The sequence below is a fragment of the Gossypium hirsutum genome, chromosome A11, assembly GCF_007990345.1.
Source record: "Gossypium hirsutum isolate 1008001.06 chromosome A11, Gossypium_hirsutum_v2.1, whole genome shotgun sequence".
NCBI lineage: Eukaryota > Viridiplantae > Streptophyta > Magnoliopsida > Malvales > Malvaceae > Gossypium > Gossypium hirsutum.
In genome coordinates this window covers 19,244,756-19,271,013 of record NC_053434.1, presented here as the reverse complement: position 1 = coordinate 19,271,013, position 26,258 = coordinate 19,244,756, and the positions used below count along the sequence as shown (strand labels likewise).

The 26,258-nt window shown below is 32.6% G+C and overlaps 1 protein-coding gene across 1 annotated transcript; it reads left to right on the top strand.

Moving 5' to 3' along the window:
* Positions 1–23,744: 23,744 nt before the first annotated feature.
* Positions 23,745–25,214, top strand: LOC107924619 (fruit protein pKIWI501). The gene is made up of 2 exons (XM_016855147.2): positions 23,745–23,925; positions 24,287–25,214. The coding sequence occupies exons 1-2, from the start codon at positions 23,911–23,913 to the stop codon at positions 24,794–24,796; spliced, it is 525 nt and encodes a 174-aa protein (XP_016710636.1). The 5' UTR covers positions 23,745–23,910; the 3' UTR covers positions 24,797–25,214.
* Positions 25,215–26,258: the final 1,044 nt, after the last annotated feature.

Below are 26,258 nucleotides of genomic sequence, written 5' to 3'. Positions count from 1 at the left end.
ACCATCTGTGAATACTTTGGTCAAAATAAAAGGTCCTTGCCATCGAGGCCGAAGCTTACCTAGGAATAATTTTAATACGAAGTTATAAAACAAAACTTTTTATCCTATCGAAAAATGCTTCTGAGCTATTTTCTTATCATGAAACAACTTTGTATTGTCTTTATAAATGCGAGCATTCTCATAGGCATAATTACGAATTTCCTCTAATTCTTAGATGTCTAATTTCCTTGCCTTTCCTACGGGTTCTAACTCCATGTTACATTGTCGAATAGCCCAATAAGCTTTATGTTCCAACTCTACCAGATGATGGTTAGTTTTTCCAAACATGCTAATTTGTCCCTTATACGCTATTCAATAAGCCCAAGTGCGTCATTAAGCCGAAGACTCCAATCCTTTCGGTTGGGCCGAACTATTTTCTCCAAAATAGTCTTGATTTCCCATTTTGAGTGTTCTACTTGGCCGTTCATTTGGGGATGGTAAGCTGTAGCTATACGGTGGTGAACTCCGTATTTTGTCAACAGTGCCTCCATGAATTTATTAGAAAAGTGGGTGCCACGATCACTGATCAAAGCTTGAGGTGTGCCGAACCTAAAAAAAATAGTTCGTTTTAGAAACTCCACAATAGTTTTAGCATTATTATTGCGAGTAGGCTTTGCTTCTAACTACTTAAAAACATAGTCTACTGCAAGAATTATATATATGTTTCTAAATGAGGAAATAAATGGGCCCATGAAATCGATGCCCTATACATAAAAAATCTCACATACATGAATCAAGGATAGGGGCATTTGATTTCGTTTAGTGATGTTACCTGTATGTTCACATTTATCGCAAGACTTACAGAAATTATATGCGTCTCGAAAAATTGTGGGCCAATATAGCCTATACTCCAATACATTGTGAGCAGTCTGTTTAGGGCCAAAGTGACCTCCATAAGCTTCTGTATGACAAAAAGTAAGGATAGAGGTTACCTCAAATTCTGGAACACATCGCCTTATTATCTGATATAAACAATGTTTCCATAAGTATGGGTCATCCCAGATGTAATATCGAGCCTCTCGTCTAAGCTTGTCCTTCACGGACCGTGCTAACCCTAATAGCAACGAACCTATGGCTAGGAAATTTACCATATCTGCATACCATGGGAAATGTGCCTCGGTCTAAAATAGGCTTTCATCAGGTATTTTTAAAATACTCAAGTGGTCGGGTACCAAGTTTTCGCACCCCTTTTTATCTTGGATCTCGATGTCAAACTCTTGGAGCAGCAAAATCCATCTAATGAGTCTTGGTTTTGCTTCATTCCTCGTGATCAAGTACCTGAGAACTGCATGGTCAGAAAAAATAATTACTTTAGATCCCAATAAATATGACCGAAATTTATCTAAAGCAAATACAACAGCTAAGAGTTCTTTTTCTGTGGTGGTGTAGTTGCTTTGTGCAGCATCTAGGGTTTTTGAGGCATAGTAAATAACATGAGGCTCTTTTTCTACCTTTTTCCCCAACACGGCTCCCACACTACGTTCACTTACATCGCACATAATTTCAAAGAGGTAATTTTAATCTGGTGGTTGAACTATAGAAGCGGAAACCAACTTCTGCTTAAGCGTATCAAAAGCCTCCTTACATTTTAGGCTGAACTCAAATTTCTTATCTTTCTGCAATAACTCGCACAGTGGTTCAGCTACTTTTGAGAAGTACTTTATAAAAAGCCTGTAAAATCCTGCATAGCCAAAGAAAGAATGTATCTCCCTTACAGTAAAGGGATATGACAAAGAGTTTATAATGTCAGTTTTGGCCTTATTGACCTCAATTCCCTTAGCTGAAACTATATGACCTAGAATCAAACCTTTGTCTACCATAAAATGACACTTTTCATAATTCAAGACAAGATTAAATTCTATGCACCTATTTAAAATTATCGTGAGATTTTTAAGGTATTCATTAAAATAATTTCCATACACAGTAAAATAATCTATAAAAACTTCGATAATTTTTTCCACATATTCAGAAAATATACGCATCATGCATATCTGGAAGGTGGTCGGTGCGTTGCAAAGTCCAAATGGTATCCTTCTGTACGCAAATGTATCAAATGGGCACGTAAAAGTGGTTTTTTCCTGGTCCTCTAGTGCGACTGGGATTTGGAAGAATCCTGAGTATCTATTAAGGTAACAAAAGTGAGTTTTACCAGCTAAACGTTCAAGCATTTGATCTATAAAAGGAAGAGGGAAATGATCTTTTCTAGTGTAAGAATTCAACTTCCTGTAATCGATGCAGACATGCCACCTATTTTGCACTCGGGTTGGTACTAAGTCACCTTCAGCATTTTTCTTTACTGTCACGCTCGTTTTCTTAGGCACGACTTGTACCGAACTTACCCATCTGCTGTCAGAAATGGGGTAGATTGTGTCAACATCCAGCAGCTTGATTACTTTCTTTTTTACCACCTCCATCATATTCGGGTTCAACCTTCTTTATGCCTCTCACCTTGGTTTTGTATTTTCCTACAAGTAGATTCTGTGTGTGTATGTCAAAGGGCTTATCCCTTTTAAATCGGCAATGGTCCAGCCAATCGCCTCCTTATAATTTTTAGTACCCGGATCAAACTTTTTTCTTCGAGCTTAGAGATTTTATTCGAAACTATGATCGGTAGGGTATTACCTTTCCCCAAAAATGCATACTTAAGATGTTCGAGAAGTGATTTTAATTCCAAATATAGAGCATGCACAACAGAAGGTAAAAGTTTAGTGTTTGATGGAGACAATAATTCATTAACAGATTCATAATCGTCAAATATAAATTCATATTTATCTTCAGATATGGACTCAAAAGTCTCCTCTACTAATGAGTCAATTATATCGACACGGTTTATGCTCAAGATTTCGCTTGGATGACTAATAGCTTTGTAAAAATTAAACTTTACGATCTCCCTATCAAATTCCATCGTGAGAGTTCTACTTCGAACGTTGATTTTAGTGCTAGTGGTACTAAGGAAAGATCGGTCCACTAAGAGGTCTGAAGATCCAGGAGTGCTATCCTCCTCTATTTTTATCACATAAAAATCTGCAGGGAAAATAAATTCGTTAACTTTTACCAATACGTCCTCGAAGACTCATTCGGGATGCACAATAGACCTATCTGCCAACTGAATGATAACTCCTATTTTCATCAAAAAACCCATGATAAGTGATTTATAAATAGAAAAATGCATTACATTTATGGAGGCCCGTAAATCACATATAGCTCTTTTAACTCCTAAGTGGGCTATTTTGCAAGGTATAGCAAACATACCCTTATCTTTTCATTTCGTTGGCATTTTCTGTTGTAACACTGCAGATACATTTTCACCAACACTTACCTTTTCATTACCTATAAATTTCCGTTTGTTGGTGCAGAGCTCTTTAAGGAATTTGGCATAACGCGAAATTTGTCTGCTGGCATCCAACTGTGGTATGTTGATCTCGACATTTCTGAATGTTTCAAGGATCTCATTATCCTCTTTACCTTTTCGACATTGATTCAATCGTCCTGGAAATGAAGGTTGAATTTTAGGCAATGGAGGTTTTGCTCGGACCTGTTCGTCATTTTTGGGATTTTCCTAGGCGATTTCTTTGCCAAGGTTCTTCCCAGGATTTGGTTCCAGCACCTTTCCATTTCGCAACATCACTGCATTCGTGTTTTGTCTCAGGTTCGGTTTTGTTTGTAACGGTAGCTTCCCTTGAGAACTCATTTTCTTAATTGATATGGTCAATTCTCTTATAGATGCCTCGGTTTTCTATTGAAAATAAAGCATATTAGTTGCTAATTTATTGACAAAAGTTTCTAGAGAATTACCTAAATCTCGTGGCTATTGTGGAACCCGATTTTGGTATGGTTGGTTATACCGTGGATTGGCCCTATAACTCAGGTTGGGGTGGTCCCTCCATCTTGAGTTGTAGGTATTGGCGTAAGGGTTATATCACTTCTGTGGTGGTCTAGGGAAATTTCCCACAGCATCCAAATGAACTATAGTATCATCATACAAACTAGGACATACATCAGTTGTATATTCAGGTGTAACACGTATTCTGCATAATCGGACTGGTTTCACTTTTTAAGCAACAAGAGAATTCACAATATTAGTAAGTCTATCAACTTTATCTTCTAAGGTTGAATTACTTAGCTGGTGAACCCTTCTAAGAGGTTCAGGATTAGCTTAAAATTGTAGAGTATTTGCAGCCATCATGGATATCAAGTCCCTTGTTTGTTGGGGAGTCATGTTAACCAATGCTCCTCCACTAACGGCGTCCATCATGTTCATCTCTATAGGTTCCAAGCCTTCATAAAAATATTGGAGAAGAGATTGTTCTATTACACGGTGTTGTGGGCATCTCGCACACAATTACTTAAATCGCTCCCAATAGTCGTAAAGAGACTCTGCTTCTTTTTGCCTTATTCCAACGATTTTTCTTCTTAACTTAGTTGCACGTGATGCTAGAAAAAACCTGTTGAGAAACAAACGAGAAAGATTAACCTAAGTTGTAATGGATCCATGAGGTAAATAAAATAGACATTCCCTAGCTGAATCTGCTAGGGAAAAAGGAAAAGCATGCAATTTGATTTGATCCTCAGTTACCCCCTGAGGTTTCATACTAAGACAAACCATATGAATCTCTTTCAAATGTTTGTGGGGATTTTCATTTTGCAACCCACGAAAAGTTGGCAGTAGCTGGATTAAACCTGACTTCAGGTTAAAATTAGTATCTATAGTAGGATACGCGATGCACAATGGCGGTTGTTCTGTCGGAGCTTTGGCCAGTTACCGAATCGTTTGAGCCATTGGTTGATGTGCTAGATTTAGGATTTTGTTAACCCTAACATTAAGCACTTCTTCTAGTGAGTCAACTTCTATTTTTTTGCTTTCAAGTGTTTAAGCAGGGTTTTCGTTAACCCTAGACTCAACTTTATCGTCTACTTCGATTTCTGGTGGTGGGTTGCTCTGAGTCCCAACCACTCCTAACTGTTTTTTTTGTAACTTTGTCTCCTTGCGGTTGGCTCTCACAGTCTTCTCTATTTTTGAATCAAACACAAGAATACCTGGAGTAGATCTGGTCATAAGAAACAAATAAACAAGATTAGTACGTTACCAATCCTCGGTAACGGCGTTAAAATTTGATGCGGTCGTTGAGAGCACAAAAAATATCTTATCCCTATCAAATAATGAAAATAATAAAAATAATAGTATAAGGGAAGTAGGGTCAAATCCTTAGGGACTGGATTTGCACAATTGCTTGATCCTCGAAATCCTAGACAAAATCGTGCCCAAGAAAACGTGCGTACCTAGAAAAAAAATAAAAAAACAGAATTAAAAGTTTTGATCTGGAAAAAAATAAAATAAAAACAGAATTAAATTTTTTGACTAAAATACTGAAAATTTAAATTAAAATAATAGAAATAAATAGAGTTCAGGAAAAAGAGTTCTTATGAAGAGATTCCAGCCGCCGGTTATCTCGATCCACCTTGGGTTCAGTCCTCGGCTTTTAGGTGATCCTTCTAAAACAGAATAAGCCAATTATAGTGGAAGAGGACGCCTACGACCACCAGCTCCAAGATTTTAGACTTACAATTTAGCGGAACCTAACTTTAGCCAACAATCGCTTTTGTGGGATCATCTTATGCTAGATCATCATTTCTCAATGACAAATACCATGCCACTTTGTCGTTTAGGCTCGCCAACCTCTGACGCAGTAAGCTAACAAACCGACTGTGCAACCTTCCCAAAATATACAAAGCGGTCGTTCCTTGCACACATTGAAAAGATCACTTTTTAAGGGACATGGACGGAAGCGCCAGCCCCGTAATGCGAAAAAATGATGAATACTCGTTTGAGAAAGCTAAGCGCGAATTCTAAGCCTCATGAACCATTTTGGGGATTTTCGACAACCTTTGGCTAGATAAGTTTAGTGGCTCATGATTTCTAGGTAAAAGGAAATAAGTGTAATGGAAATAGAATTTTTATTGAAAAATATGGAAAGAACAAAGGCTAAACTTTATGGGGGAGAGAGTGCTTTCAGAAAAGATGAGTGAAATTTGTGTCACTCTATCCCATATTTATAGTACTAGAAAACCTAGTCTATTTCTAATTAAATTCTAAAAGATAAATACAATTAAATAAAAATAATTAAAGATAAATAAGGATAAATAAAGATAAAAGCTAAAATTAAATTTAAACAATAATCCTTAATAATTTTCCTAATATAATTTAAAATTAAATAGAGTCTTGTGCTATAAAATCTTTTCTTTTGCATTTTTGCTCCCAAAATCTTCCATATTTCGCATTTTCGGCACCACTTCTCTCCTACTTTTCATGCTGGCCCAATTTAACTTTAAATTCATGCTTTTTGCCCCTAAATTTCCTTTTGCCTTCAATTTAGTCATTGTAAGATAAAAAAAACCCATAAATAGCTCAAATTAGTAGGATCATACTCAAAATAAACATATAATTAATACATAAAAATATGTCATTCTAGAGTGTTATCAATGAATAATGTTTTTTTTAATACTTGACATTTATTTGATAAAGAATTGATTGAATGATCAAAAGTGATGCAATATGTACTGTAATACTCTGTAACCCTAATCCGATGACGAAGACGGATTAGGGGTGTTATAGTAGTATGTTCTAGATTTCTGGAGAAATAAGGTAAGTGAGAGAAGCAGAAAGAAGAAGGTGAGTTTATGAATAAATTGAGGGCGAATGAGAAACGATGTCATGTGCTTAACTGTTTTTAGTGCTTGAAACCGTTTTAAGCTACCTTTTCTTTGAACTCCAAACTGTCCTAAGCCTTAGAATGTTAAAAGCCTAAAAGGCCTTTGAGGCTCGGGAAATCCACTAACACAATGATTCTTGATTTGCTTGCATATATCATGATGAATATGACCAATTCATTTTACATATCTATAAGCTATCTACATAATTCATTTTGATGGATAACACTTGTACATACATTCATTTTAATTGCCTCTAAATCTGTTAGCACTTTAGCTTATTGAACTAATTGTGTTTGCGTTGAGGATGCTCGAGTTAGCTAGATATCATTCTTATGTTGCATATGAGGTAGTTGTCGTGGAAATTTGATATTTTACTACTATGTGACCTAATTGTCTGATTTAGTCCAAGGGTCATCTGTCACATGTTTAGTGTGTTTGCTTGAGAACAAGCAAAGGCTAAAGTGTGGGGGAGTTTGATATACTATAATTTGATATGTCAAATTAGGCTTCCCAATTATACTTAATGAGCTAGTTTTCAGGCAAATTAGCACATTTTCCGTAGTTTAGTGTAGATTTTAGAATTCCAATTTAATAGGTGAAAATACTTTTTCTTACTCATTTTTTATATCCAAATTGGCTAATTGTGTCATTGGGGCCCTAACGTATGATTGAGTGTTGTAAGTACTCGACATTAACTCAAAATTGTGCAAAAACATCACTGAATAAAAGGGTATCACGACATCAATGCATGGGAATCGCAATACCCCTAACAGGCTCAAGATTAAGGTAACTTACAATGGTATTGCGGTATCCTCCTTGGGTATTGCAGTACCCACTTGCCAATGAGCACCTCATCTCAAGATTGTCGACGATATCGCGATATCTAACCCTAGGTATTGTGATATCACTGTCATAAGGGGTCAAAAAATTATGCTAGGGGTAGTCTTTTTCTAACTGAAGTACCAATAAATGAAGGCACGTTCAAGGGCATTTTGGTAAAAAAAGGTTAGAAATTTTTTCTAAAACAACCACTTTTGGCTGAGAAGAGGGGGATACACACATTAGACTTAGTCTAACTTAGTTTTCTCTTTAGTTCTTTTAGGTTTTCTTATTCATTTCTAAGGGGTTTTTTTATGTTTCATCTTCCTTGGCTGTAGAGTTATTTTTCACAACTCTTCTTATGGTTCTTGTTGTTCTTTAAGTTAGTTAACACTGTAGCTAGGGTTTATTTGCATTTTTAGTCTATTTCCTTTGCTTGTGATGACATGTCAACCTTTAGCTTAATGTTATCTCAGTTTCTTTTAGTTTAATCTATTAAAAACGCAAACTTTTATGTTTATTATACTTCATTTTATTTTTGAATGTTCATTTGGACTTTTCTTTTAAGTTTTATAGATTAAAAATGTAACACCCCTAATACGTATATGTCACCAAAGTTGGGTTACGAGGTATTACCGATCAATACACATCATTTAACATTCATAACTTATACATTTATGCATTCATATAATAATACCATTCAATACAATCATATTGTCCCTTATAAGAGCCATACGAGGCCTTAAACATGCTTTAGAAGTGGTTCAGGACTAAACCAATAATATATGAAAATTTTGGAAACTTAGAAAAATTTCAATATTTCAAGGGTCACACACCTGTGTGAACAGGCTGTGTGCCTCACACGGCTAATAGACATGCCTGTGTGGAAACAGGGCATACATACTGACTTGGGTTACACGGCCAACCACATGCCCGTGTGTCTAGCCCGTGTGCCCTTCGAAATGGCCACACACGCCCGTGTGCCAGGCCATGTGCTAGGTCGTGCCAAAACTGTAGGGTATACTAACTTATGCAACACGGCTAAGTCATAAACCTATGTGCTAGGCAATGTGCCAATTAAGGGACATACTGACTTGTACCACACGGCCAGTCACACACCCATGTGTGAGACCGTGTAGAGCATACTAACTTTAATTTAACAACAACACCAGGGGACACACGACCATGTAACATAACCATGTTTCACAGACGACCAAGACACACACCCGTGTGGACAAAAATAGGCTATTTGCAAAGCCATTTTCCACCCTATTTTCACATACATGCACAAGCATAAAATTTCATCAATTCATAACTCAACAGGCAGCCACTTCATAACATTTCATACACATATAATGCCAATTCCACATAATAATCAATTGTGTAACTAATATCATACATTTTCCATTCATAAGTTTACCTTATAACAAACACATTTGCACATCTTCATTCCATCAATTATTTTTCAAAACATACCAAAATATAACATTAAGTTTAGCCAAATCACATGGCTTAACTTATACACAAAATGTATCAAACCATAATCTCAAGTAACCATAACTATCACCATTATAACTAGCTTATAAATTTCATATTTACAAATATCCACAAGTTCAAAAGTACCAATCGACAACTGGATAGTGTGATGTGAAACTCCGACTTGTCTGAAAAGAGCGAGCTAACGAACCTATATAAAACATAGAAAAAGAAACAGAATAAGCTTTATAGCTTAGTAAGCCTGTATCATTCAAAATTAAACTTACAATTTATATTAAATCATATAATCAATAATTCACTGAATAATAGTACTAATCAGTACAAACAGTATTTATGCTCGTTGAACCCATTAGAACTTCAAAGGATATTCGGGTGATATATATTAGTATTTCTGTCAATTCATTATCATTTCTGCTCTTTTGAGCCATGATCAGTAAACTCCTCCTAAGATGATGAACAGTAAGCTCTGACGAGCTAAATCAGTTAGCTCTTACGAGCTGATATATCAATAAGCTCATACGAGTTGTGGTGAGTCCGCAACAAATACAGGAGCTCGACCAAAATAGTAACCCTAGTGACATGTCACTCGTATCTTACGAATTCCTACGGTTCAAACAGGGCTCGGTAACCATCAGACTATATCCATAAGGCATTCGTATTTCAAGTAGATCATTTATTCAATTACATACATTCATTTCAAATAATTACAAGTATTTAAAAGTTTGATTCTAATTATACGAACTTACCTCGAGTTGCTCGGATTCTCTTTCCCCGATCTAATTCTGATCTTGGCTTATCTTGATCTATATATTATCAAATTTAGTAAATTTAGTATTCAATCAATTCAATTTAGCCCATAATTCATATTTTGGCAAATTTAGACATTTGCCGCTAAACTTTTATATATTTACAAATTAGTCCTTATCACATAAAATTGCAAATTTCATGTAATTTAGTACCACCCATGCTTAGCCGAATTTACTACATGTCATTAGCAGCCCATATTTTCAATTTATTCACACTTTTAACCACAACATTTTATATTTTCACAATTTAATCCCCTTTTTGACATTTTTGTCAAAAACCACTTTACAAAACTGGTTTAACTATCAATAAACCTTCATAATCTATCATTAACCATCAAATTACTCAAGCATTCAACAATGGCAGCATGTTAAATCTTTAACAGTTTCAAAATATAAGGTACGGGCTAGCTAGAATACAAAGCAACGATCTCAAAAACGTAAAAATAATTAAAAATCGAGTCAAAATGACTTACCAATTTAACCTTCAATTGATTGAACCCTAGAAAAATTTCTATGGTTTCTTCTTCCTTGAATTTTTGGCTAACAAAGATGAATATGAAACCTTGATTTTTTTTATTTTATTTAACTTAAATTACCATATAATTACTAAACTAACCTTTAATAAAATCTTAATATAACACATAAATCATGGACATAAATGTCCACTAACCTTATTCATGGTCTAAACTTCAACAGAAGGACTCTCACAATTTAATTTCATAGCTATCTAATGCTTTTAACTATTAGAACTCAAGTTTTACACTTTATGCGATTTAGTCTTTTTTACCAAATTAGCCATCCAAATAGTAAAATTTCTTTACGAAACTTTCACATAATAATTCTATCATGCTGTAAACTTTAATAAAATAATAAAATAATAAAATAAATATATTGACTTCAAATTTGTGGTCCCAAAACCATTGTTCTGATTTGACTCAAAAACAGGCTATTATAAGAAATCCAAACTTTCATCTTTTTCTCAAATTTTATCTCAATGTTTGCCATTTCATTTTCTTACATGTTTGCTAGCTTAGTTTTTAGCATGGATAACTAAACTTTAAAGGGGTTGGTTAATGGAGATGTGGATAACTAAACTCTAAGTTACAAATAAACCAGACTAAATTAAATAAACCTAAAAACTTAGGATTGACACCCTTAAGGGAATATTTAGGCAAGTGAGACCGATAAATAATCTTCTTGAGCACCAATTCCTTAGCCTCGAGTTAGCCGGTGAGATCGAGAGATAAACTAGACTAATTTGTCTAATTTGGTAAAGTTGAGATCGAGAAGTAAAACGGAACCACTTTAGGAGTTTAAGCAATTTAGATCCCTAATTCGAAGATTAGAGAACCACATTGGAATCAATCAACCATTGTTTGTTATTTATTGGTTAATTTAGTAACTTTGCATATCTTACAATTTAGTCATTGTGTTAATTAGTTGATAAATTAGTGTAATTATTCTCGATTTCATGGCTTGTCGTACTATAGTGTTTAGTGATTAGTTAGTTAGACTCTTTATTTTACATGCTTCTAGCTATAATTTGCTCAATCACTAACTCTCTTGGGTTCGATTCTTGGAGTACTTCGTACCTCATTGTACAATTATATTATAACTGACCTGTCACACTTGCAGACATCGCACTTAGTATTTTATTTGATTGTTGCCTTTATTTGTCGATTTCCTCTCGTCGTTTGCGAAGGTGACAAGAGGGCAGTCAAATTGTTGGCATCGGTGCTAGATTGAGCTATTTTTAGTTTTATTGCATGTTATTTATATGGGATGTATATTACATCATTGATATGGATAGTAGGACCTATACTACCATTTAAGTGTGTGACTAAGTTGGCGTCACGAGTAAATTCGACACCAAATCAATCAATGAAATTACTATCCTAACCTTATATATTTAAATACTTTATATTATAATGAGGGTATTTTTATCTTTTTCTTATTTAAAAAAATAAAAAAAAAGTTGCGAGTCATAGGATTTGAACCCACATCACCTGCATGTATAAAATTTATTCCTTGTCACTTCAACAAAAAAAATTATTGTGATATTTTTATAAATTTCAATTTTATTATACAAATTGTTTAATCAACTCAATATCAACTCAAGTAAAATGAAAATAAAATGATAAACAATTACATGCATTTAATATTCTTAATATGATGTATTTACTTATTTAAATTTCCTTTTACTCCCAATTTAAATTAATTTTTCATTTTAATTTTGTAGACTTTGCATATTTATTATTATTAGTTCAAATCTTGTGTTATTTACTATATGTTATTTTTAAGTGCACACCTAAATTTTAAATACATGATTTCTACACAAATACACATGTAATAAAAATTTGACATTACCTTATTTGATTTATTTGACTGTAATATAAGATTCTATTGTTTAATATATGAAATGCAAGATTATTTGAAAATTATTTTATTAAATTATCCTTATAGAATTTGTTTCTATTCTTTTTTCGTTTATTATACAACAGTTTAAGCTTATAGTATTTTATTTTACATATCTGAAAAATATAATTATATTAATAAATTCAATGATAAAATTACTAAAATATTAATTATATAAATAATTATGAAAGTGAGTAAAATTATTCTCTTTTACTTTTACAGGGCTTCAAGTTTCATTAAATTATAAATAATAGATTAATGAACCTTTGATTTCGCAGCATATGATGGTTTGCCGAAAAACAGAATATATATATGTGTTTGTGTAACGCTTTAACTAGGAACGAAAACAACGCGTTTAATTCACTGAAATGGAATAAAATTTTAATAGAATAGAACTGTAAGACATTCTGAGTACGAACCAAGAACTAAAGACCCATACATTTAGACATTACTCATACTTCACCCACTAAAATGGGCTTGCCGCATAGTAAGCTGTTATACTTTTAATGGCCTTAGAATCCTTGGTTTCAATTGGAATTGAGTATTTTGAAGTTGGGCTTTGGCCACTCAACATTTGACCATAATGGAATAGCTTGATTAACGAATGATAAATTGGTTGTTCATTACAACAAAATTGTACCTTTAGTCATTCGATATTTCTTCTTATTTTATTGAAATTTTACATATAAACTTGTAATTATTTCAGCTAATTATTGTTAAATCTAGGAGGCCAGCGTCAGTTAGTTGGGAGAAGTGTTGTAGACTATACTCTAGTGGGTTGGGTCTGAGAAATCTTCACCATCAAATTAGAATCTTGCTTCTTAAAAGTGGGGTTTTCTCTGATCTCCAAACGTGATGCTTTTTGGGTTCAAGTGCTTCTAAATAAATATAATGTGCATGGTTCGTGTCCGGTGTCAATTAGTCATAGCTCCTGCTCTTACATTTGACGAGCCTTATCTAAGGTGTGGCTTGACGTTCTACGAGGTATTGGATGGTCTATTGGTAATGGTAAACTAGTGAATTTCTGGAATGATCATTGGCCTAGATATATTGGTCCGTTACGAAACTAGTTTACCAGTGATGATACTTTGAGGGAGGACTTGCGTGTGAGACACATGGTTGACGCCTCAGGAGGTTGGTCAGTTCAACGACTTCGTATGATACTACCTGAAATTATTGTCAAGAGAATTACGGAAATAATCCCACCTTCGGATGGAGTGGAAAATGATAATATGGTGCGACATGGGGCTTTTTCTATAGCCGATACCTATGATGCCACAGCTGGTGTTCACTGGGAAGAAGCGAGTTCAACTTGGGACTTGGTTTGGAAAAGTTATGCTCCTTAGAGAGTTAAAACACTTTCTCTGGATTGTTAGCCAGGGGTGCTTATTGACTAAAGAGGAACGAGTTAGGAGACATATATCCGACGATGGACACTGTACACGTTGTGGGGTTGATTCGGAGTCGAGTATTCATGTGTTGCGTGAATGTTACATTGTGAAGTGTATTTGGAGTGCAGTTATACCCACAGCTGTTTCATGTATTTTTTTTCAGTATGAATTTGCAACAATGGCTTGTTTGGAATTTGAAAAATAAGGGGAATATCGATTATGAGGGAACCAAGTGGCTGTCTTTATTTTCTATAATTATTTAGTTCCTATGGAAGAACAAGAATGGCTTCAGTTTTTAGGGCAGCCATATCAATAGCAAGGAGATTATTATGAAAAGTCTGTCTTGGGCGAAGTCCATGGCATCAAGTAACGCTTGTCGTTCTTTGAGTTTGTATAAAGATCTCAGCACTGCTTGGCAGCCGCCTAAGGAGAATTGGATCAAAATTAATTATGATTCTTTAATGGATCTGTCATTGAAAATTACAGCTATAGGAGGAGTTCTTGGAGATTCCAAAGCTCGATGGATCACCGGGTATGCAATGGACAGTCTTGTTTTGCATAGCATGTCTATTGTTAGTTCTAATTTAGGTTCCTTTGAGCCATTTTTTTTTACTAAAAGAATTATTTGATAAATTCAGAAAGATTTTAATTTTGTAAATAAGATTAAAAAAAGTGGCTAATATCCTTAAGGAGGTATGATAAAAAAAATTAAAAATACGAAGAGTAAATTTATGTTTCAGTAAATAAACTATAAAAAGTATTATATGATGACTAATATTATCAATTTATATATTATAGCCACTTGGCTGCTTGTCAAGGCGGCAGGCCACAAAATGATATGGCATGTTAATGTCTTGAATTTAGATAAAAAATTTTTTGTCTAATTCCTGTATTTTTTTTTCTTTTGAGCAAGCTTAATTTTTTTAAAATTCTTTTAATTTTCCTTCTTGTTATATTACTTTTTTCTCTCCTCTTTCTTCTTTCTTGTTTTCTTTATTCTTTTTCATAACCTTAACTACCGCCAGCGCCAATACATCTTTGGTAGTCTTCTCTAGTCACTGATGATGGAAGAGTTGTAATTTTAATGGTTGTTAAGTGGCTCCGTTTGTGGTCTTTTAAGATTTATTTCACTACAAGAAAAACCAAGAACTAATTTTTTGATCTCGAAAAGCATAATACAATTGACCCTAAAAAAGTAAGAGAAAGTAACCAATACCCCTAATTAGATGAAAAATAATAAGTAGCCCCATAGTTAGAATAATCCAGTCAAAAGCAAGCATAAATCCCTTCACACGTATTTCCTAAAGGAAAAGGAGGATGTACATGTAACCATTCAACCTATGCCTTACTATTTTTTTTCTTATTTTAAACACCTAACATCTATATATATATTTTGGTGTGTGGCCGAAAATTATAAAATATGAGTGGAATGAAAGGCTTCAACTTGGGTTTCTAGGATGGATCTCCTAACTCTTAAGCCCATAACTCCTTTCTTGTTTAAGCTAGATTCTTAAGTATATATATATATATATATATTTTGGGGTGTAGTTTTATCTTAGTTTGTCGAAAATAATAAAATGGAAGGAAGGGAACTCAAACCTTGGATTTCTAAAGATAGTTACATTAGTTGATCGCTAGGCCAAATACCTAATTTTTTTTAACTCTTACAACATTTATTCTTAAAATAAGGCATAACACTTACTAGGGTTTGAAGCAAAATTACACAAAATAAAACTAATGTAAGGAAAGAAATTCAAACTTGGGTTTCAAGGACAAATTCACTAACATTTAACCTGTACCAGCCTGATTTTTCAGTGGTGTCGAAAATAGTGGTGTCGAAAATATTAAATTACGAGTCAAATATGGTTTTAAAAATAGTTTTGAATTGGTAATTTATATTTTATAATGATTTATTAAGTCAAGTAGTTTTAGAAAGTGAGGTATCGGGACCTCTTTTCTATAAAATGAGCCGTAAAATTTTTTATAAATATTTATAGAGTGTCATTAAGGTGGTATTAAAGTTTTGTTGAAAAATTTTAACGTTTCGATAGTTAATTAATTAAAAAGAACTAAATTGAAAAAAGTACAAAACTTACTAATTATAATATTTAAGTGATTAAATGGATTGATTAATAAATGAGGCAGTACCTAAGAAACAATTATAACTAAAATAAAGTGATGAGGCCCCATATGAAAAGAAAATAATAAAATAAAAGGATTTAATGGTAAAATGGTAATTTTGATGAAATTAAAACAAAACAAATTGGATTTGGATAGTTTTCTAGACATTTCTTCTTAAATTTTAGGCCAAAACAACCATAGGAGAGAGAGTTTAAGCTGGTTTTTCATACTTTTTCTTTATATAAAGATTTCTTAGATACTCGTAAAAAAGGAAAAATAGCGGAATAGTCCCTGAACGTTTACAATTACTACAATTCAATACAGATAAGTTCGTATGGTTAAAAATTTAACATCTGTATAAATTGATGAATGGTATCGTGTATTTATTCTATTATTGGAAAGAAATTATTGTTGGGATTATAATATTGAATTGGATATTCGGTTTGAATGGAACGCAGGATTTGAGTATATTCGTAATTTGGTGTATGATGGTATTGCAGGGAAATATCATCATTTTTCCCAAGTAAACCGGGGTTCAGCATTTGTTGCGAACTCTCGTGTTTTAATTTCTGTTTGGCGTAATTGGGTGGATCAACTCTTACGAGCTTTTGTTCAGCTTTTAAGCTTCTGTTAGCAGATGGACCAGCTTTTATGAGCTTCTGTTGACGATGTACTCTTATCCATAAGTCGTTCTTCGAATGGAAAAATTTCGGTAAGGTGATTTATTAAATGAATTTGAAAAACATGTTATTTAATTTGAATACGGATGTATTTATCAATGGAAGTTGTGAATGACAGGAAATTGGTAAGATTTTGTTTAACTTGTCGAACTTACTAAGCTTTATTAAGCTTATTTGTATTGTTTAATGTTTTTTGTAAATTTTCAGAAGGTTGTATGATCGGATTAGCGGTCAAGTCACACTATCCAGCTTATCTCGGTAGTTTTTGAAATATTAAATACGGTTTATATGGCATGTATAGGCTTTCGTATGGACTTAGTCAAAGTTTAGCTTATGTAAATATTATGAATAATATTTTGTTTATATAACTAACTTACATATTGGTATGAAATTAAGGTATGATTGGGATGTTAGTATAAGTGATATATGTATGTATGTAATTGAGTTATAGTGAACTTTGGTAACTTGGTTAGATAAACTAGTTAGGGAAGGTTAGAGACTTGGGTGACATTTTTTTTAAGTTGATATTTGAGATGCCTAAAGGTTTAATTGTTGTGTGTGGTGATAATAAATGTTTGAGACTTGATTTTTAGTTTGTTTTGAATGTCTTGTTATGGCTTATCGATGTGCAAATTGTTGAGGTTAGGTTAGTATCAATTTGGGTGAGAAATGTGACTTATAAAATGACCTATTTTTGTCCACACAAGTAGAGACACGAGTGCGTGTCTCAGCCGAGCGTGTGTCTCAGCCGAGCGTGTGATTCGGCCATGTGCCCTCTGTATCTCTTGAAGAAGGAAAGTCAGTATACTCACACGACCTAACACACAAGCGTGTGACTCAGCCGTGTGACCCAAGTCAGAGAGTTACACAGGTAAGGACTGTGTGATCCTATTTCGAATGCCCACACGGCCTGAGACACGGACATATCTCCTGACCGTGTGAGTCACACAGTCTGGCCACACAACCATTAGGCCAGTAACTTTCTTATTTAACAAGTGCACAATTATAACTTTATAAATTAGGACGTGACCACTCTCGATTTCACAAACTTGACTAAATGTGACACCCCAAATCTGGTCGGGACAGGTCGGCCCAAATATAAAATGTTACATTATAGCTTACGTGACCTCCGTACAACCACCAATCACACCACACAAATTTATATTCATGTATATTCATCAATCATATAGTTCAAGTTAAGCATACAATTACATGCTTTTGCAACGCTACTCTTGATCAGACTGACATCAGGGGTGAAATCGTCATTTAACATATGACATAAGTAACATTCGTAATTCAACAATTAAATCATATGTACAATAGAAAACAATTTAATAAGGATAATAATTGAAAAAAAATAGAACTAATAAGTAAAACTCATTTAATTTTTTAAAACAAAGTTTAAGGACTAAATCGTAAATTTAATAATATATTTAATAAAACCTTTTTATAAAATCGAGAGTAAACTTATAGAATTATCCATATAAGACTTAATCATGCAAATATTTAACTAATTTCATACACTCCAATTGTTTAGCATAAAAATCGTTGGGTGAGGTATGCATAACATAACTGCAACTGCAATTGTAACTACAGCATGGGAGAATTTGAAGTGCAGGGCACACTGTAATTGGAAGGTCAAAAAACTTAAAATGGCCTTGAATTTATCGAATGCGATGGAAGTCCAAATGGAACAACGTTGATGATAATCATGGAAAGCGTTGAACAAACGAAGGTTAATATAATCCCAAGAATTAATCAAGATTACCCATGACATGATATTAAAATCTGTCGATGGGTTCATCATGAACGCATATGCATGATGTATGGCCCCACTCTCCCACTAACATAAAAAATGATATGAGAGAGGGTACGGGATGAACATCACGGCACGTGGTCGGTGTTTGAATCCACAAACGTCCCACGTGGGCTCGGGGGGACCGGCCTCCACCGTCCTAGTCCAAATTACCAACTTTACAGAGAAGCCGAAGGATGGAAGGAGTAAATTAGCCAGTTTCGAAGAGAAATGGGGGAACCAAAGGCAAAAGGACTTGGACAAAAGGCAGGGGGCAATTTTTTTTTCTTTTGGAACAAATCTCGAGGTACAATGACTGCTAGCGTACGAAGTTTTGAGTTATCAAACATGTTGCTTTTGGGATCCACAACATGCACTCAATATTCCTGACTGAAATGAATAATCTGTTGCCAATAGCTTGCTGTGTTCCAAGATTGTCACAGCTAATATTAATTAATGTCTATTGATATTGATTAAGGTAGAGTTAAAAAAGTTCATTCTCCTATATGTACAACATAAGGTTACAGAAAAGTTAGATTTACAGTACAGTTTTTAATATATTACACTTGAAGTAGTTATTTATAAATTGAATAAATTACTTTTTTACTTAATTTCTTTTGATTTTTAAGTTATTTCGTACTTTTTTTATTTAAAATTTTCTTTATAATTTTCACATTTTAAATATAAATTAAATAAAATTAATATAGATTATTCTAAATTAGTTAACTACTTTGTAATTACATTACTTTTTCAACTTATTAATGATCCTTTTAAGAAATCCATTAAGATTTTTACTAAAAACTAATACTATAAAAATATTATAAATTTAACATGACTCATATATTACAAGAGAATACAAATTGATTAATATATATATATATATGCGAGTTCACCTAGTAATGCCTATAGAATTATTTATTTAATGATCACAATATTACTAATTTACGTGTTTATTTACTAGTTAATATACATGTGAGGATATTATTGATTAAATAGTTAAATTTTAAAGATTAAATATGTTCCAAATTTTTGTGCTTTTTATATATTTAAAATTTAATTTTTATATATTTATTTTTAATAATTTAATTTTGTTGAGGGTAGTTAACTCTTTGTACCATGCCTTCTTGAAAAGGTTAGTTATGCCTTAAGCTACCTACTCTGTGAACCCTTGGGGCTCTCGACGAAGTTAGGAGACAAGACCCAGGTCCCAAGACAATACTTACGATTGTTGGGGGTCATATTGACTGCTCGTTGGATAACACTTTAGAGACTTCTTCCGAAGGATCTCCGAAAGGGTCGACACCCCTCAACCATAAAGGGTGACCCTTTTGGGAGAAGTTTCTAAAGTGTCGTCCGCTGGGTAGTCGACTAGGCCCTTTACAATCCCTAACTCAAGTCGTACTGTGTCTCATTGAAAAGGCTAGTTATGCCTTGGTTGGTAGTTCAATCCACATTGCGCATGACTTCACCGATTAATTATCTATGTATCCCTTAGGTACGTACTTTTCCACCAATCGAGGCGCTCCCACTCCGTAAACCCTCGTGGCTCTTCGCGAAGACATGAGACAAAACTCGAGCCTTGGGATAATACCTGCGATTGTTGGGGGCTGTATTGACTGCCCAACAGACGATACTTCGGAGACTTCTCCCGAAGTAGTCGACCCCTCTCAACAAGTCTTATTTCTTGAATTTAAGAGTTTAGGTCCATTTGTAATATCGTTAAATTTGTTAGTGTGACATTCTAAAATTTAAAAAAAAAATTACCCACTCGATAATCATGTGACAAAAAAAATGACATTATAATGAATTTGAATTTGGCAAAGTATTTAACGATGTTATCAATTCTTAAAATTTACATAAGTATTTTAATTAAAATAAAATATTTAGACTAACTAATGAAATTATAAACATTGAGGTACCAAATTATGTCATAAATTAAAGTATAAAGATTAAATTTGAAATTCGAACATATTATAGGGATCAAAAATAAAATTTGATCATTTTTATATAATGTAAAAAAATAAAAGACGAGAATTGAAAATTAACCGTTATTATTCATAATGTAAAAGGAAGAAGCAAGAGTAGGTGTCAAAGAAAGAAGATGTTAAATCTTTCTTTTATATACAGTTGTATAATTTTAAAAAAAATAAGAGGATCAAAATTGAAATTTAACCATTACTAAAAACGTAAAAGAAGCAGTGATATCAGGTGTCAAATAAGGAAGGTCTTAGGGTCCTTCTACAGATAGTATATGGTCCTCACGCTTCATCCTAATTTGATTATTTGTTTTTATTAAATTACATAGTAAATAAATAAAATAAAATATACTTTATATAAGATTTTTAGAATCAGATCAGTGGTTAAACTAGTCAAGCCACGAATTTGTTAGTTCAATTAAATAAATCATAAAAAATAACTTTTAAAAAAATAAAAAATCAGTTCAATTAATTTTTTAGCTTGGTTCAACTGGTCCGTACCAATTTGCAGATAAATTGGTCTGATGCATTTCTCTGGATAGATACCTCGGCCAGTTATCAGTCTAATCTGTTAGTTTGGTCCAATTCAAATAATCATTATCCTAAGTCACTACACTTCGTATATTTAGAATTTAGTCTTTTTATTTTTATTTTCAAAAATTTAATTCATTTAATTTTTTAGATTTAAAAATCCGTTTTTAAATTATATAAAATCATATTATATTTTAATTGAAAATTAAGAATATTAACTATTAGCATTAATTAATAACATTATAAAAATATAATGAATATTTTGTATTAAAAATTAAAATATAATGAATCTTAAAATTAAGCAATCAAAACTGAAAATAAAATAATATAGCAAGTGTGGTTATCCTCCTTTTATATATAAGTATATAGAGTTAAGGCTGGCATTAGCACTAGACCCTGCTTAACATTTCTTTCTATATCATATCAATTAATACATTTTAAATTTTGAAATGCATGTACTTGTAATCATCTCTTACCTTTACACACACACTATTTCAAAGTTGATAATCAATTACGTTTTTGTTTCTCTTTTCAACTGTAGATGGGGTAAAAACTAAATACCTCCCACCCTAATTGGAAACCAGCCCATCCATTATAGGGACGGTGGAGTGAGTCTACCACTTTTTGATATATTTAATTACATACATTTTTTTTTTAAAGTTATACATAAAATTTTAGTTAAATATATAATTTGACACTGTGATTTAGCAGTTTAAATATATACATAAAATTTTAATTTTTATTTAATTACACATATTTAAAAAAATTAGCATATCAATTTATTTTTATATTAAATAAATATTATTATCTGTATATGCAGGGGCGAAGTCAGAGATTTTTTAGGGGCGAAATTAAATTATAATTTTTAATAATTTATATTTTTATAGTTTTTAAATAATTTAATTAAATTATTATTATTATTAAGGGACAAAATGTAATTTTATCTTTACTAATTTAAAATTTTAAAATTTTTAAAAAAATTTAATAGATAATTTCCTATTTTAGAGGGACTATAACTCTGCCAACCTCCAAAATACGTCATTGTGTATATGTAATATATATAATAATTTTCTATTGATAATAGTAATAGTAATTTGTCAAAATTTTAAAAAAACATTTCATATATTAAATTATTCAAAATAAAAATTTATATAAAACGATACCCTTATACTGTTGGAACGACAATGAGAAATTGTAAAATGTAATTGCCAGTGATGGCGGTAATTCCAAGTCAGACAGCCAAGTTGGCATAGAGGAAACAACAGTGTAGACGACAGGTTAAGTGTGAGTCAGAAGCAGTGGCATGCCCAAGAAGTTCCAAATAGGGGTCCCATTGCTATCGTGTCAGATGTGGAAAGCTTTTCCACTTTTGAACTATTGAACCCAAAAAAGAGGCACAAAGTGATGGTCCATGTAATCTGCCACACCACAGTTTGAATATTTTCTTTCAAGTAAATTAAAACTTCAAATTATAACCATTGGTTTCATCTTTTTGAGTGTGTAGGGTGGGCCCATGGCGGACAATGGTCGGTCCAACTTTCCATATCAGCACATCTTCCCCTTTCTTCATCAATTCCTCCTCTGAATTATTGGCTACTATTAATTTTTTTGCCCACCTGTTTTTGTTGTAAAGTTGAAAAGGGCCTCCTTCAATTCATGAGTTGGAAAAGCAAGAAAAAAGTACTCTAATCTTTTTTACCTTGTTATGAGTTTAGGTTAATTTATAATTTCATTTAACTTCAATCTAAGTGTACTATTTAAAAAAACAATTCATTACTCAAATATAGGATAAAATGATAAGTTAAGATTAAGTTTTAAAATTTCAAATTATAAAATTGTTTGATATATTACTTAAAATTGATTATGAAATATAATTAGACGGTTTGATATATATAGATTGTAAATTATAAAAAAAAATAAAATTCTACATTTTATCTTTAATTTTAAATAAAAAATTAAATTTTAAATGGAAATTTTTTATTGAATAATATAATATTAAAATAAATAAAATAGAATTAAGTGAAAATATTCTTCATTAAGTGATAAGTAGCTCTTATCTATTTATTATTTTTCACACTTTTTTATAGAATGATTTTATCAACTGTTTTTATTTTGGATTGTCAAACATGCAAAAAAAACTAAACCATTGAAAATTAATATTTTCAATGGTCTATCAAATAAGGTATTAGTCAATTAGATTTATTTATCTAGTTAAAAATGAACTTGATTAGTTGTTCGCTAATTTAAAAACATATTAAAATAATAATAAAAATCTTAATTAGGTTGACGAGTTACTAGAAGTAAGTATTAGGATGATTTTTAAACATACTTGATAATGATTTAATTTAATTTAATTTTTTCAAGCTTAGATAACTTGTAAATGCAGCATTCTTACTTAAACACAATGGTGATTGTAAAGGACTTCCAAAGATTTAGGTTTTTGTTTATAGAAAAGAAAAACTTAATTATGATTAGTTCAACTCAGCAACACAATAGATGAAGAGATTTTTGGGAATACATTTTTAAAATTTTTTTAATGTTAAATTGGTAAGAATTAATTTAAAAACTATAAGAGAATTTGATCTATCGATAAAAAAAAATGGTCAATGGAAGTCGATTTACAAGATATTTACATGGGCAAAGTTAACATAGGGAAGCACTAAGAACATGAAAGGATGATATCAGGTCACCTCCAAACCCGACTGCACAAAGCACACATTCACAAAACCAAAAAGAAAAAGATTATGGCTGAGCTGAAAAAATGGCCTCCATTATTTGGCCTTTCCAATCAAAAGTTTACGGACAAGTGTTAAATTAAAAATTGATTTAACCCCACCTCTAAGAGAGATTTTAAAGCTTAAACATGATGGCCAAACATGCTAACTTTTACCTTGTAATCAGTGGTATGAGGTGTCAAATCCCAAGATTCTTCAATGGCACCCACTACCCTTATCTCTCATCAACTTTTACCCCCCCCTAATACACCTCTATATAAGCTACTTTCCTTTGATCATCTCTGCATAAAAACATTAAGCATTGTTTTCTCTGTTTGCCATTTGCCTTAATCATCTTCCTCTTTCTTTAAAACCTCTTCCTATTTAATTTCCGACTAAACTTGCGCTGAATTCCATGGCTACTGCAGAGGTATTGGATTCTTATTAAGTTTTCGATTTGAGCTTGGTTTGATTCATCAATTCCTTTGTGTCGATTAATTGTTGTTTGCATTGCACCTAGTTTATTATACCATTTGTCATGCGATCTTTGGCTTATAGATGGAGCTCATTAGAACAGTGAAATTGAAGATCAAATCAAACGATCATAATCTTCACATTATTTATCGAATTCTCTTTTACTTCCATGCTTTCTTTTCGGGTTTCATCCTTGACAAACTAGATGCTAACTTTTATAGTTTTATGTACTGTACATTAATTGTCGTAGTTATAGTACTGAATAAGTTACGTATATAAATATATATTATATATGCTTAATTTGATGTATCGTGTAGGTTGTATCAGCTCAGACTGCAATCCATGAGGAGAAACCTGAAGAAGTGGTCAAGGTTGGAGAAATTGCAACAGAAGAGGTACCGGCTGTTGCTCCTGCAGCAGAACCTGTTGCTGAAGAACCAAAGGAAGCAGTGCCTGAAGCAGCATCCGGAGAACCCCAGGCTCCAGAAACTGAAGCCACAGTTGAAACTGAATCAAAGGAGGTGGTTAAAGAGCCCAAGGCTGTGACTGAGGAGCCAGAAGTTGAGAAAAAAGAAGAAGAGACTCCTAAGGAAACGGTAGCAGAGCCAGTTGCCGAGGAGTCCAAGGAGTCCAAGGAGACTTCTGAGCCAACAGTTGAAGAAACCAAAGAAAGCACAGAGTCTACAGAAGCAGCAGCAGCAGCAGCAGCAGCAGCAGAAGTAAAAGCAGAAGCCGAAGCCGCCCCAGTGGAAGCACCCAAAGAGGAAGCTGCAAAGGAAGAAGAGAAACCAGCTGAAGCTCAAGCTGAGAATACTACTACCGAGTAAATAAGCTTGTAAGATGGGGAATCAATGGAAGCTTGTGTAGTGGGCTTACTGTTAGCTAAGTTTGCATGTTGAAATCAATTAGTTTCAATTCTAGTTGAATAAGGATGTGATAGTATTAAGGTGGATGAGGCTTGGGACTGGGGCATGGAAATGACCCACCAATGATAGCTTGCCTATTGGCTAAACTAACATGCAATTGGCATATGGCAGGGAGAGAGAGTTTAGAGAAGGTTCAAGCAGGCATTTTGGGGGGGGGGGGCATTTTTCATGTTCAATCTGTTCTCTGTAATGGGTGGTTCCTGGGTCCCAAGCAGGTCGTTTAAATTTAGTGTTTGTGCTTGTATGTTTTTATTAGAAGAGGCAGTTTGCATGTTGTCTTTTACAAGTAATAATAATAAATCATAGTGCGTTTGTTTAACATTTTGTCTACTGTTCAATAATAGATGAGGATATGTGTTGTTCCGATGTCAGTCTAGAATATTCACAATATCAAAGAATATCATTCATATAATGACGGTCTGTTGCCAACTTCCTGATTGGAACATACACAATGAGATTAAAATATTTTCGTCATAAGTCTTATTCTTTGTATCTAATAACCAAATTTACCCTCATTCATATAATTTTAGTGTAGGGTTAAAAGATTAAAAATCAAATTAAATTTTTATTATTTTAATATAATTCATTCTTATTAATTTAAAATTTTATATATAAGAAAGACCAAAACAAAAATGATGGAGCGGGGCCTCCTCCGCCCATGTTTGAGTGGTTAACCAGTTGACCTTTATTAATGAAAATTCTATAAAAGTGTGAGACATAATTTTATGTCAGGGGTTTTAGCATGCTGCAAAAAATGCGTATCCAAATAATAATATCGTAAATCTATATATAAATATAAAACTAACTTTTAAGGGATTCTCATTCTTTAAGAGTAAATAGAGTTATAATAGTCATTTTCTTTTATATAATCTTTTTACTTTTTATTATCATTAATCTATATATTTGTAGGAAGTTAAAATGAAGCTTTAAAAGAAAAATAAAATTTTTGATTTGAATTTTTGAGGAGTAAAAAGGCATGATTTATTCTTCATGATTTTGCTTTTTAAATACATTAAATATTTGAAAAAAAAGGCATAAAAAAAGGATTTACTAAGTATTTATATTTCCTAAAATTTTAAAAGGTTAAAAGAAAAAAAAACTAATTAAATTCTTTTGTTTTCCTAATAAAAGAACTAATGTATACTCATTGATTTTAAGCCTTTTTATTTCAGAGGAATTTTTTTCTTCAAAATATTAGTTTGCAAATTAGATCAATGAAATGTTTTCACATTCACTTTTTTAGTATTTTATTGCTATAACATAATTGAATTAATAAATTCTTTTGAGATGTTTTTTTTCTTTTACTATTACATTATTTAGGAATAAGGAAAAAAATCTATTAAGATGAGATGAAAAAGTAATG